The 14,117-nt window shown below is 39.9% G+C and overlaps 2 protein-coding genes across 7 annotated transcripts in view; one reads left to right on the top strand and one right to left on the bottom strand.

Moving 5' to 3' along the window:
* OARD1 (O-acyl-ADP-ribose deacylase 1) overlaps positions 1–14,117 on the bottom strand; it is a gene marked incomplete at its 5' end in the record, with an annotated part of 33,578 nt that overhangs the window by 13,606 nt on the left and 5,855 nt on the right. For 4 of the 6 annotated variants that reach the window (XM_081915649.1, XM_081915646.1, XM_081915647.1 and 1 more), the window contains one exon: positions 13,052–13,588. The exons of the other annotated variants lie outside the window; for them this stretch is intronic. In XM_081915649.1, the coding sequence (XP_081771775.1) occupies positions 13,486–13,588 (103 nt within the window). In that variant the 3' untranslated portion in view covers positions 13,052–13,485. Of the gene's footprint in view, positions 1–13,051; positions 13,589–14,117 lie in introns of those variants that run through there. 6 annotated transcript variants of the gene reach the window in all.
* Positions 1,037–11,265, top strand: APOBEC2 (apolipoprotein B mRNA editing enzyme catalytic subunit 2). The gene is made up of 3 exons (XM_081915630.1): positions 1,037–1,410; positions 8,694–9,241; positions 10,896–11,265. The coding sequence occupies exons 1-2, from the start codon at positions 1,256–1,258 to the stop codon at positions 9,232–9,234; spliced, it is 696 nt and encodes a 231-aa protein (XP_081771756.1). The 5' UTR covers positions 1,037–1,255; the 3' UTR covers positions 9,235–9,241; positions 10,896–11,265.

A 14,117-nucleotide genomic window follows, 5' to 3' on the forward strand; every position in this document is an offset into this window, starting at 1 on the left:
ATCATCAGTATCATTTCCCTTTGCCCCAATCTACATTCATTTTTTAAATATCAAATTGCACCACGGCAGTATTGGCAGTGGCGTAGCATGGGTTGTCAGCACCCGGGGCAAGGCAAGTAATTTGCACCCCCTAACCCGTGGATTTGCGCCCCCTAACCCTAACCCCCAGATGTTGCGCCCAGTGCGGCCGGCCCCCCCCCTGCACCCCCCATGCTACGCCACTGAGTATTGGTCCTAGTCCTCTCACTGCAATTCCACCTGAGCAAAACATCTCCAGATAGACTGACTGTGGAGAAGAAAAAGCAGCCACCTAAAAGACATAATACTTCTCCTATATATTCCTTATTAACTAATGCTATCATATTCCAGTGTATTGGAAACTTCATAGATCCTCAACAAAAGACAGACCCTGTACAATGGGTTTACTCTCAGGTTCAAGAACAACTTCAATCATTCAGATTATTTTGCGCTAGCAGAACATCTCCCCCAACATACTTTTGGTATGTGGTGCTGATTCCAAACAACTTTCAGTCTGTTTTTCAGTATATTCCCTAGGGCAGAGGTAGCTAACTTTAACAGCATCTGTAGGGTCACGTCTCCCTTCATTCCTCACTACTGGCCATGCTGCCTTGGGCTAATGGGAGTTGCAGTCCAATAATGTATGGAAGGCCACATCCCTGCCCTATGAAAACAGGCATTTTAAGAGATACAATTTTCATATGTATGTAAAGGTTTCAACAAAAGGCCCCATCGATCTTTGGCTCAACAACCAGTCTATTTTTTAAAAAAGCTAACAATGGCATTGTGCCTTCCTCCTCCTGTCTAGTCTGGAAGGTGGTCCCTCAAGGGCAGGAGGAGGGCGTACTGTCCAGGGACATTGGTCAGTGACCAGCCTTGCTTGAAGCCAGTTTTCCGTCATGGCTGTGGATAAATAGGTTACTTCTGCATTCAGGATTTTCCATCCATCATCCGCCCACACTGAACTCGTCACTTCATACTTAAAATATAAAAGGGAGGCAAGGGAGAGGCCACAGCCAGAGTGAAAGTGAAGAGGTGACATCCGAGAGTGCTGGAGTCATCCTAGCCTGCACCCAACCCTGTCGTTGCTGCCATTCCATATATAGCTCCTGACAACTGTGTCTAGGGCTGGAACTTCCAGCTCTCCCCACCACCACCTCCTGTCACATTTCTGCATCTGAAGCCTAAGCACAGCTCTTGGCCCCTGCTGTCGCCTTTGGACATCCACTGCAACAGGATGGCTGAGAAGCAGGAGCAGCCGCAAGCCTCCCAGAATGGCGAAAAGGCTGAAAATGCAGAGAAAGCAGAAAACGCAGAAAACGCAGAGAATGCAGAGGAGGCCGAAAAGCCACAGGAGCTGGAGGAGCTGCCACCCTTCGAAATTGTAACAGGGTAAGAGGTCTGTTTTATCCCATACTCAACGGCAGCTAAAAGCACAGAAGACAAAAAGAAGATTTTTGCAGAAGTTGGCCACCGCAATGTTTGCAGGGTTTTTTTTTTTAAAGGGGTCTGCCTCAGGTTCAAGGTTTTACTGCTCTGAACGACGACCCATATTATTTCTAAGCTTTGTGGTGCAATACAGAGATTTAAATGTTATTCAAGCAGGATGAACTCACAGCAAGTATTTATTTTACGATCATCATTTATGGCACTGAAACTGTTATTGTCCCTCAGTGGGGGAAATGCTCACCTGTGGGCTTAATCATATTGCAAGAGGTTGCTGGCTGTGTGCCCTCCCACGAGCCAGCAAGAATGTCATGCATTTGGTTAACCTTTTCCACATATGCAGCCTCATTAAAATGAAAAAAGAGGAAACTTTCTGAGTAGGACTAGAGGGACTTTGCATCTATTCCAACTCTGAAACGGAGAGTTATAGCTGCAATTTTGGCTCATATCTAGGCAGATAAAATCAAATTGTTTAAAAAGACCAATAGCAGAGGTGAATGCTAAGTCATCTGAGAGATCTAACGGGTTTTTATACAATACAGCAGGCATATAATGCAATCAGAAAATCTTTAATCATAGAGATTGATTCATCTAGAAAAACCTTTTGAGCCACTGTCTTTAAGCATTAATAATATTTATCACAGTACCATATAAGTGTGATACTTAAGACTTCAACTACAATATGTAGTGAGGAATTCTTCAATATTATATACCTTTATCCTCTTAACATGATCTCTATGCCACAATAGTCAGTTCCCAAAACAAATCAAAAGTGGTCATAAACTGTAAAACAAGGATCTGAATTTGCAGTAATAATAGCTTAGCTAGCAATTTGAGTTTGCAACACTGTTTTTCGCTATGCTCTGTACTGGTGTTGCAGAGGAAAAGAATGAGGCCCACCCAACTAAATGCAGATGAATAGGGCAAGGTGCTAATCCCCAAGACAATGCTTTGTTATCATCCAGAGTCTAGGTGGCTCCTGGTTGCAAGTTTCATACACTTATGCTCTTTTAATGAGTATTACCATCTCATTCTATTCTATGGAGTTAAGCCACTTCTGGGTGGAGCTATGGTTTAAGGACTAAATGTTATTCATTCCTTGGTCTCTACCAGAAATAGCAGCAAGAGAAACTGTAAATATAAACTTTTGACACCACTAATTGCTGAATTATTTAGGATTAGGTGCCCAAGGCTGTAATCCTACTTTACACTCTTACCTGGCAGTTCCATTGGAGCTAACTTCTGAGCAGACATGAACTAGATTGTGCAATAAATGATCATGGTGCATATATTAAAGACACACCTGTTTACAGAGGCATGTCTTTGATCTTGCGACCAGATGGGATTGTTTCATTGCGCATTTCAATTATGGATGTTTTTATTTTAATGTTTCAATGATATCGTTTTATTGTGTATTTTAATTTTGAATGCTTATATGTATTTTAATACTTGAACAACTGATTTTTACGATTAAGTGGCATTAAGTGGTATATAAATTTACTTATCAACAACAACAACAGCTTCATGCTACCAAATGTGTTTCATGTCTCTCAGCCTGGGTAGCTCAGCTGGTTAGAGCTTGGTGCTGATACTGCCAATGTTGCAGGTTTGATCCCCATATGGGACAGCTGCACACTCCTGCATTGCAGGGGTTAGGACTAGATGATCCTCAGGATTCCTTCCAACTCTACAATTCTATTATTCCAGTTGTTTATCAGTTGACTGTGACACAAAGCAAATAGTTCTGATAGCTTTACTAAAACGGCAATTGAACCATGGACCTCTGGGGAGTTGGGCAGTGTTATTTTATTTCTGACATTTATACCCAGTCTTTCTTCAAAGGAGCCCAAGGCGGTGTACATGACTGCTCATTTTATCTTCATATCAATTCCATGAGGTAGGTTAGGTTTACAATGGCTAGCTCAGGCTCACACACAGTAAGCTTCATGGCAAAATGGGGATTTAGATTTGGATCTTGACACTCCTAGTATGACACTGCACCACAGCACTATAGCTGTGTGCAAATACTGGATTATTAAAAATAATAATGCTGTTGAGATGGACATTATTATTGTCACTACTACTACTACTGCTGTACTACAAAAACCAGGTTACACTATTCAGCTCTAGCTATAACCTCAGTTTTGTAAGAATGAACCCCAACAATTCCATCTAGTCCAAACCAAAGATGTTCTAACAGATCTACACAGTAATCCCACTCCAGTGCAGAAAAGGGATAGTGTGTAATTCAGTGGCAGTCTAGAGGGCATTTGCATCCATAATGTCTTCGCTTCAATTTCTGGCATCTTCAGTTAAAAGGATCAGGTAGTAGGTCTTGACTAAACAACAATGAACTCTGGCAATTTACACATTAGTGGCTTAAAATGTAGCAAGGCTGCTTTGCCCTGCTGTGTTTCAAGTTGCACTTGCTCATTGATGTACATACCAGAGATGGACAGGGATGTCTTCACCTGGTGCCCACTGCCTGCTTGGCTTCCCCATGCCTGCAACCCACCCAACCCCGGAACTCCTATTCATGAAGCTGCTCGTGTGCTGTCATCGGCACATACATAATGGCTGTCTAAAATGTAAAGATTTCAGTTTAACCAAGGCTTACATTTCCAAATTGGACAGATGGAAGCTGGTTTGAATGAAGGCATCAAACAGCAGCATTCCTCAGGAAGCTACAGGTTGGATGTGGATTGTGCCAACATCACATATACACGACTTCAAACACTAGCAATAGAAGTTCACTGGAGCAAGGTCATGTATCCAAAGCTATAAAGCCGAATACTAAAACCTTCATATTCTGTTCTGAAGATGCTCATTGTCTGTAACTTATTGTAACGCTTTTGCTAGGTAGAATCATGCCTTTGCATGAGGTGAGGCATTCTGCCAATATAATTTAAACTACTATCTTGTAGCATGCCCAGTCTTTCAGAGAGACATCCGTGTTCACAGGCTCAGGTATCGATACTGCCACTTAGTATTACAATATTTAAGCATTCTTTCCAAAGAATTTCTTGTTGCTTATTTTTAGGCTTTAGTAGGCTCAATTTCAACTTTTTTAAAAAAATGAACTAAATATAGGTTTGAAACAAAACAGGCTTGCAGAGAAAACATACACCGGTGACATTCATATGAACTGCTATTGGTACCTCCAAAGTTCTTCTCATCTTTGTCAAATGAGAAGCAGAAGGTAAAAAAGTATTATTTGCCTAAGATCAAAGGAGTTCATAGTGAGCTGAAATTTGAAACCAGTTCTAAGTTCAATTACAATTCAGTAACTGCTTTCCATGGGTAAGGTTAGGCAATACAAGCAGGGCTGGATTAAAACCGTTAGAGACCCTATGCACTGAAAAAAATTAGTGCCCCCATATGTATTTCAACATAAGAATACTAAACCATACCCCCACCCACGTGTGTGTGTCTGTAAGAAAAAAAAATTATCAAGTACAAAGAACTCAAAAAACATCAAAAATAAAACATAGATTTATTGCAGCATATGATGGGATCTTATTTCCTTGCATTATTTTGATCTTTGTTATGCCCCCTGGTTTAGGTGGTGATAAGGAATAAAAAATAAAACAGAAAAATGGGGTAAGAATGTGGAGTGGATGCAAGAAAGTCTAATAAATGTCTGATTTTTCCCATGATGTCTACCTTAAAAAAAAATATGTCAAATGTCAAATTCTTTATTTTAAAAAATCTGTTTTTTGTGCCCCTTCTTTGATGGTACCCAAGCACATGCTTAGTCTGTATGCACCAAATATAAGAGGATACACTATGAATTCAGTGGTCTCATCAAAGCTTTGAGTATCTGCAGCCAAACAAGCAGGGCATTTTTCTTCAGAATTTTTATTCTTTAAATATCTTGCGCTCTAAGACAACATAACCCCTGCAGCTGCAAAGAGAAATCTCAGATCAAATTTTCTATTTATTTATAAGCTTCAGTCTGATGAAGCCAGTCATCTAGCTAATGAGGGGATTAAAAACACCAAACATACCAGCATTTCTGCCTAATTATCCCATGGCAGTTCAAGCATTTCAATTGCCATTTGTAGATTAGAAAAGCTTCACAGTGTCTTGCCAAGTTTTTTTGATGCTGTCCCCAACAGGTGCAGCAGCTGTGGAACCTGCACTGAGAATCTGACCAATCTTTATAATTAAGAATATCCTCCTATCCCTTTCTATAGTGTTCTAACTCTTCCTAAAGCTGCCACGTACATTTCATATGACTCCTACAGATACATTAATTTGCACTGCATCCTTCTGCAATGGAAATTAAACCATCAGACAAATAGCTTCAGCCCAAAGGATGGAATAACACAAAGTGCAAATCCTGCTCTCTTCTCTTTGGCAGTGGCAGACCGCTGTCATGATCATGAGGATACCTGATACTGTGGCTCCAAAGTCCCTCAAGACAGCAAGCAGCACGTTGTTTGGCTCTTCATAGTGTTCGATCAGTTCCATACACACAGAACTTTGTCCTTACAACAAGCCTGTGAAATAGGTTAAGCTAAGAAATTGTGCACTTCACAGCTGAATAGTGATTTGAACCTAGATCTCCCCAAGTCATAATCTGACACTCTTACATCACTAGTTTCTCAGACAATTTCACAAATGGAGTTAAGCTAGAAAATTATATAAACAAAATAATAGGGCCTGATAGACAAGAAACAGTGGGTTGCTGCGCATCACCATAATCTAAGAGAGTGCTTCCAGACTCATCATGTAGAAGGAATACACAGCATTCGCATATTAGAACCGCAAAGCAATGAGATTTTTTTTTAAGGAGATATCTTAAGGACAATAAATTCACCAGCACTACCTCATAAATCAACTTGGAATTTCAATTCCAATGTTTTCCACAAGTATTCCTTACATGGGAATAACTTAAAAAGTACTCCTGAAAGGGGACAAGGTAACACAGAGAGGATTTAACTACGTTTACCACAGAGCTCTAAATATCCAAATGTCTAGTTTCTAGTTTCAAGGAGTCATCCAATGCAGTAAGATTTATATAGCTCATTTTCTTCACTGGTAAAACATGGATATATGTATTTCCCAACACTCACATATATAATATGCTCAGTCCTCTTTAAATGAACAGAAATGTGCAATAAAGAAATAATTAACCTCACATAGCAAATTGGGGGAGTAAGTCAGTCAGCCAGCTATTATGTCCCTTCTAGCCTCAGAACTGCAATGAACTATGAATTTTAATGTGTTGTAGAAGTCCCTTGAGCATTCTGAATCACTGTTAGGTTAGAAGAGAACAGCTATTGTTAGGGGCAAGTTGAACAGCACACAAGATAGCTTGAAAGGCAACTATGTCACAGACGTGCGCGTATGTGCTGATTTATGGGACGTGTGGTTTCTTTTCCCCTTGCCCTTTCAGTGATGAATAACTAAGCGCTTCAGAGCTGCAGGGGGCACAAGCAATCTGCTACAATTTGTGATTGCTAAGGACAGAGGCTTCAAAGCCTTGAGGCAAGATCTGTTTAAGATATTTTCCAGCACCGAGTTTAGAATCCACACACACTGAATATGCACTCTGCACTTATGTGCAATTAAGCAGAACACAGCAGACACTATAGAGATAAGCACTACATCAAACAGTGCAGCTATATTGGCATCCACAATGAGCAAACAGTTTTCATGGGTGTACCGGGCACTTAAAATCCAATAAAGTCTAGGTGGTAGCCAATTTAGCACTCTCTAAATATTGTGGACTACAACTTTAATCACTCCCAGCCACCTTGAGTAGTGATCAGAGATGATAGGAGTTGAAGCCCACCATTATCAGCTTGCAACCCCTAGTATACCCTAATGCTACCTAAAAATTTGCCACTCATTTTGCATGTTAAATTATCCTTGCTTTGAAGCCAGTGAACCTGAGCAATTCCATAAAAGATGCTGTACTGTCTTTCCTGTGGTAAACTAACAAACCAAACTATGGCACCTTAAAGAGAAATTGATTGATTTACATTTTGAGCCTCTGAAGGCCAAGAGCCTCTTACATCTGGTACATAGACAGAAATATGAAGATGAATTCACCTGGCAGGAAATACAGTGGAACAAAGCCCAGTTTTATAAGATGGGACTTTGAGAGAGATAAATGGATGCACTTACTTAGATCATATAACTTAATACTCTGTTAAAAGAGCAAAGTGAAATGCTGAAGCCCCACACAGAAGAATGGACATACATAGAGCTGGTTTCATATGCTTCTCCTACTTCAGTGGGAGAAATTCAATGTAGTGCTATGGCAATAGTTCTGTCAGTGCAAGCTTTCCAGCTTGCCAAACAGAACATCTTCCTCTCCGCTTCCCATGCGCTGTTCAGGAGGTTCTCTCACACACTCAAAGGGGGCATGCAGGAGGAGATTGGGGAGGAAGCCCTGTTGTGCTAGCAGGAGCCCGTGCTGGCTTCCGCTTGCAGGACTTGCTAGCTGAATCCCACACAATAGAATGACTAGCTTCTACAAGGCAACTATCATGGAAGATTCCAAATCTTGACCCACCTATGAGTCAATCAGAGTCTGAACTTAAGCTTGCTGCAGAAAGGTCAGAGAAGGTTCTTTGAGGTACAAATCTCACTATGGGATGGAGGGAGAGAAGAAAATATGTACTGGGATTAAGTGCTAACTTGCGTGCATTACACCAAGAGTAATTCAAGATGAGGCATCTTGGATACAAGAAAGGAGCTAGAAAAGTAAAGGAAGAAGCGAAAAATCTTAATAGCCAGTAGATTTAAATGAATATAGAAAAATAAAGCAGGCAGGTGAATAGCTCACCAATAGTTTGTAGATATTTACTTTCAAATCACTTTAAAACCACAAAAGGGGAAATTAGCTTGTGTATATCAGCAACAGATTACTTGAAAAACAGCTGATGCAAACACAACTTGCCCTCTAAGCTGGAAACATCTGACGACTTACTTGCTCCAACTTTTCCCCAGTTCCAATAGCAACTCCCTTGTGGTTATACCAAAGCTTTTTCACCAACTTCTACCATAAACCTCCAAATTACTTGAACATGGAATTAAATACTGTATCTTCAGCAAATTTAGTCATTGCCCAATTCTTCTATGTCTCAGGCCTTAAAGGGAATAGCATGGTTACAAAATTACCTTAACACCAGCAATAACTCTGAAATTAATGGATGAAGGGGGTTGTGTGTTATTAGGTGTGTAACACTGAGGCTTTCTTTCACTCTTTTATACAGGGAACGGCTTCCAGCCTTCTTTTTCAAGTTCCAGTTCAAGAATGTAGAATACAGTTCAGGCCGGAACAAGACCTTCCTGTGCTACATCATAGAAATTCAAGGCAAGGAGTCAAAAACCTTACGGGGCTATCTGGAGGATGAACATGCAGCAGCCCATGCAGAAGATGCCTTCTTCAATACCATCTTGCCTACGTGTGAATCTGGCCTACGCTACAATGTTACCTGGTATGTCTCTTCTAGCCCCTGCGTCGGCTGCGCTGAGCAGATAACTAAGGCACTGAAGAAGAACAAGAACCTGAAGCTCTCCATTGCAGTGGGCCGTCTCTTCATGTGGGAAGAGCCTGACATTCAAGCTGCTCTGAAGAAATTGAAGGCAGCTGGCTGTAAAATGAGAATCATGAAGCCTCAAGACTTTGAATATGTATGGAAGAATTTTGTAGAGCAGGAGGAAGGTGAGGAACCTAAGGCATTTACACCCTGGGAGGACATTCAAGAGAACTTCCTATATTATGAAGAAAAGCTTGCTGAAGTTTTGCACTGAGGTTCAAGTAAGTACAGTACCGTAATGAATTCTGAAAACTAATTTCAGAAAGCTTTCTCCTTTTTAGAGTAGTTTCCCAGACCATCTAACTCATGGGAAAAATACATTTTGTTATATCCAATGTTAATAAGATAAAGCAAAGAGCTGGAGACATTTTTTTAATTTTCCCCATTTCAGAAGAGCCATACTGAAGTCTATTTCATAAGCTACATGAGAGATCTAGATGCCTATCAAAACTATTTCTGTATGGCAGATACCCTACACAGCTCCTGTGCATATGTGGAAGACCAACTGCCCTGCCACATGGCAGAAGTTTTTGCAGGTGCCCTGAGTGTAGCATCTGAACAGAAAGTTGGCTTCAAACCATCTCAACCTGTGACTCTTCAGATGTTGTTGCACTCCCAACAACACCAGCCAGCATAGCCAACAGCCAGAGATTATGGGAACTGGAATCTAACAACATATGGTGGGCCAGAGGACCTTGGCCTACAATGACTTGCAGTGGCTCTCCAAGATTTCAAATAAGAGCCTTTCCCAGCTCTACCTAGAGATGCCAGGGATTATAACTGGGCATGCCTCCAGACCATCACTATTTTGCAGAAGGGATTCAAGCACATACTTAAAATTTAGGCTTGTGTAATTAAAGTGGATTAATACACTGTGTCACCCAAATGTGACAAATCCACATAAAAAAGACTTTTTGCAGTTGGAAATGCACTGAAAAATCTTGGATGAATGAATGAGAAACGGGAAGATATATAAACACCTATAAGCAGTTCAGGATGAATGCTCACTGTCGTATAACCACCCCAGAAGCAAAGCAGAACTAATGTTCAAAAGAGAACAAACATAGCCTAAGCTCCATGTTAGCTTTGTGCCATCAAATCAGAATGAATGCTCAATAAATAGGTTTTCAAGAGGAGCCCTGGGACCTGCTGCATGCAAAACATGTGCTCTACCATTAAGCTATGGCCCCATCCCCTGGGCTGTATCTGCTGCTCTGTCGGAACAGGTAATCTTATTATATTATACATCACAATATACAACAAACAAGTTCTAGAGGCATACTTCAAAAGACATTATTTTTTCTGCAGTTCAGATTCATTGCTTTGAATCCCATCTATTTAAAACAGGCATTGAAGAAAACAGATTAAAATATTATGGAAAACAAATGCTAATAAAGCAGGCACATGACATTACAGCAAACCTCATCTGGAACCTCATCAGTATACAATCAAAGTCCTATACCAGCTTCCAAATCAAATGCATTGAAGAAAACAGATTAAAATATTATGGAAAACAAATGCTAATAAAGCAGGCACATGACATTACAGCAAACCTCATCTGGAACCTCATCAGTATACAATCAAAGTCCTATACCAGCTTCCAAATCAAATGTCAACAGGAATCTTAGGCACCCCATTCTAAGACAAAACCTTATTCTAAAACGCAAGATGTGCCACATGGAATTTATGCTAGGAACTTGGCAAGGGGTGAAGAAAAACATCCGGCAAACACCCCACCCCAAGCTAAAGGAGAGCTATTTTATATCATTTTGTCCATTATGCAAGAGGAACAAACTGGTGAGGCATTGGTTATTTTGAGTAATAAAGCCCCGTACATTTGAGAAAAGCAACTCAAGTCTCCCTTTCTCTCCCCAGGGCCAGCGTGTGTGAAGTTTGCCAACCCTATGGAGAGACAAACATGATATACTTTGACATCTGGGACTCCCCCTTCAGTCCTCCAGAGCTGCTTTGAAAAAGAAAAACAACACCACAAGTCTCTGGTTGACATGTCGCCTTGCTGACTAAAAATACATTTATTATGCTGCATGTAGGCATTTGGTTGTTTGAAATACATAAACCTGCAGTGCTGCTGCTCACATGGGAGGAAAAAGCATTATGATATGGAATGAAGTTAACAATCTGCAGTGCAAAGCTTTTCATCACTGAAAACTTTAAGCAAACAATTCAAACCACAGCAAAGAGCTCCTTACCAAAACAATAATGCAAATTAAATAAGTTTAGCAAATGTGGTACTCTTTTATCATTTCAAATCTTCTTTAAGAGAACATAAAATAAGTATACGTAAGTCCTGCTATTCAGCCACTTGCTATCTGACAATTCACTTAGAATTATGCCCAAATCTTGCTATATACTCTGCAGATTCGCTTGTTTGAACAGTCGGCTTCCTTACATGTCTACCCAGGAGGCAAGCCCATTACATTCAGTGGAATTTACTTTTAAGTAAAGTGATATAGGATTGCCGCCCCAAAGGTAAAAAACAATGGTCCCAATCCAGAAACGTGTGGCAGCTTGAGTCCTTCTTTTCAGCATGGCCATTCTTCCATACCAGCTCCAGTTTGGGGAAACATCTGATGTACTGTACCTCTGAAGCAAAGCAAGGAACAACTCATAGGAGGGAGGGGTGCCAAAATTCTGGTAGACCTACATAAACCTTTGCATCTGCCTAAAGGGGTTCTCTAGATCACAAAATGCATTACTATATGATGAGAAATGTGCAATAGCATAAACCAGGGGTTCTCAAACTGTGGAACCAGTGTTCTGCAAGCTTCATTCAGATGGCCCATGATGTGTCTGTAAAAATACGATTAAAATGCATACTGCATCTAGCACAGTGTGCTACAACAGGCAAAAAAATATTAAGTGGTTCACCAAGACCCCCTGAGATTTTCATGTGGTCCATGAGAAAAATAGTTTGGGAACCACTGGCATAGACCTCTTAGTTAATAAAGCAATTAATAAAGATTTACAAGTTCCTTCCAAGATCACTGTACTGCAAAATGCTCTGTGATACAAATATGTGAAGATCGCATAAAAGGGATATTGATGATTTCAGCAAAAGGACTACAGTAGTGAGATTCTCCACATTAAACATATGGGGAAATGAAAAATTTGCTCCCAGAGCGTTTCTTTATTTTTGCACAATTTCTGTCTTCTGGTACATATATCCTTTCAGGGACACACTATTCAGTTAATTTAATGAAATATGCTAATTGGATAATACCTATCTTCTTATATTTATTGCACATACAGATCTAAGGGAAACAACACTTATTATTTTAATATATACTATAGGAGCTTTTATTTTTCTGCAAGAAGCAACCTTGAAAGCTCTGACCATGTATGGCAAGAACAAGAGCTGCAGAAGTAGAGTTTTGGGCAAGACATAGAAAAATCCCATGTCAGAAGAGGTATTTTTTAATAGTTGCTTAATCATGTTATTTAATATTGATATGTTCCTTTGCTGCTTAGCAATACCTGGTTTATGAAACAAATGGACTAAATGGAACTGATCCAGAATTCCACATGTATGCCAATATGCACAGAGCTCTTACATATGCAGGATACCCAATAATTTCAATAGAAGTAGATCAGTGCTGGATTTACGTATAAGCTAAATAAAGCTATAGCTTAGGGCCCCACTCTCTTGGGGCCCCCCAAAAAAATTAAAGGAAAAAAAACCCCATGGATGTACATTTTCAAAATATAAGATAAACTTCTTCTTAATTGTATTTCAGTTCAACAATTACTTTGATAAAATACATATTTTGTTATGTGCAAATGGCTTGAGATACCTATTAGGTCCATAAATTACCATATAGTATATATTCAACACAAAAAAACAGCAACAACTTGTTGTTGACAAAGAACAGCTGGACATATAAAGGGCCCCATTACCTTCAGTACTTAGGGCCTCATCAAACCTAAATCCGGCCCTGAAGTAGATGTACATATCAGACCTTGTATGTGCACAAAGAGATACAACACTAGTTCAAAATTAAACAGTTCACTCATTCTTGGAAAAGGTATTTTATTTACACAGAATAGGAAAATCTAATTACAGAACAGTACTTTAAACAGAGCATATAAGACCTGCAACAGTTAACCACTGAGGTCCCACAGTTTTCACATTATTCTGAAACAGAGGATTGTATAGCAGAAAGTGCTACACTAACCAAAACACATCTATGCAAAGCCTTTATGTCTGTTTGTTTTTAATTTGTAAGTTTGTCTGCTGAGTAAAGCACACTCATCTGCTGGCTAGATAAACATCCCTGAAAGATCCAATTGTAAATTTCTACAAAACACTGTCCATACTTGGACACTAATAATGGTGAGAAATGTCTGGAAGAGTAAAGAAAACTGAAATGAGATCATACCATCATCTTCTTCCAAATCAGTCACAAACACAGATTACAACAGTGTAACAGAGCAACTGCCCTAATAATTACAGGGAATAAACTGTAATGCTAACATCTGTATCCTCAAATACTTCTTCAAGCACTGTTGAAACTTTATTCCAATCCAGGCGGTCAAGTCCGCACCCAATCCTGGAAGATAAAGAATGCCCAAGTATTCCCACACATTCATTCTTGCCAATTCACCCTTGAGAAATATCCTAAAAAATGCTATTCTGTAGAATCATCATAAAGTTTAATCAAAATACTCGTAATTGCTCCCAAGCAAAGCCAGTTAGAATTATTACTAGTCTCACATACAAATAGCATCACAAAATGAATACACCAGATCTGTCAGTCATGAACTGGTGCCCAGTTCTGAGGTCATGGAGAAATCATGGTCAGGACATCATGAATGGGCTATGCTATGTGCAGCTGCATTTCCTCCTCTTTCTGCATGCTTTGACTTCCTCTTGCTTCCTGCTTTACAGTAATGATAGTATGGCATAACATCCATATCAGGCAAACTATGATTACTGCAAACCATATTATGTCTCCAAATCTGAACTGGAAGTACTTACACGCAGTTTAGAGGTCACCATAAACTAAAAAGAGAGGGAGGGAACAGGCATGCAAAGAGAACACAAAGTCCGCTGAACAATAACCAAATCAAGATTTGAAT

The sequence above is a fragment of the Podarcis melisellensis genome (assembly GCF_964234715.1).
Source record: "Podarcis melisellensis genome assembly, chromosome: 6".
Lineage (NCBI taxonomy): Eukaryota > Metazoa > Chordata > Lepidosauria > Squamata > Lacertidae > Podarcis > Podarcis melisellensis.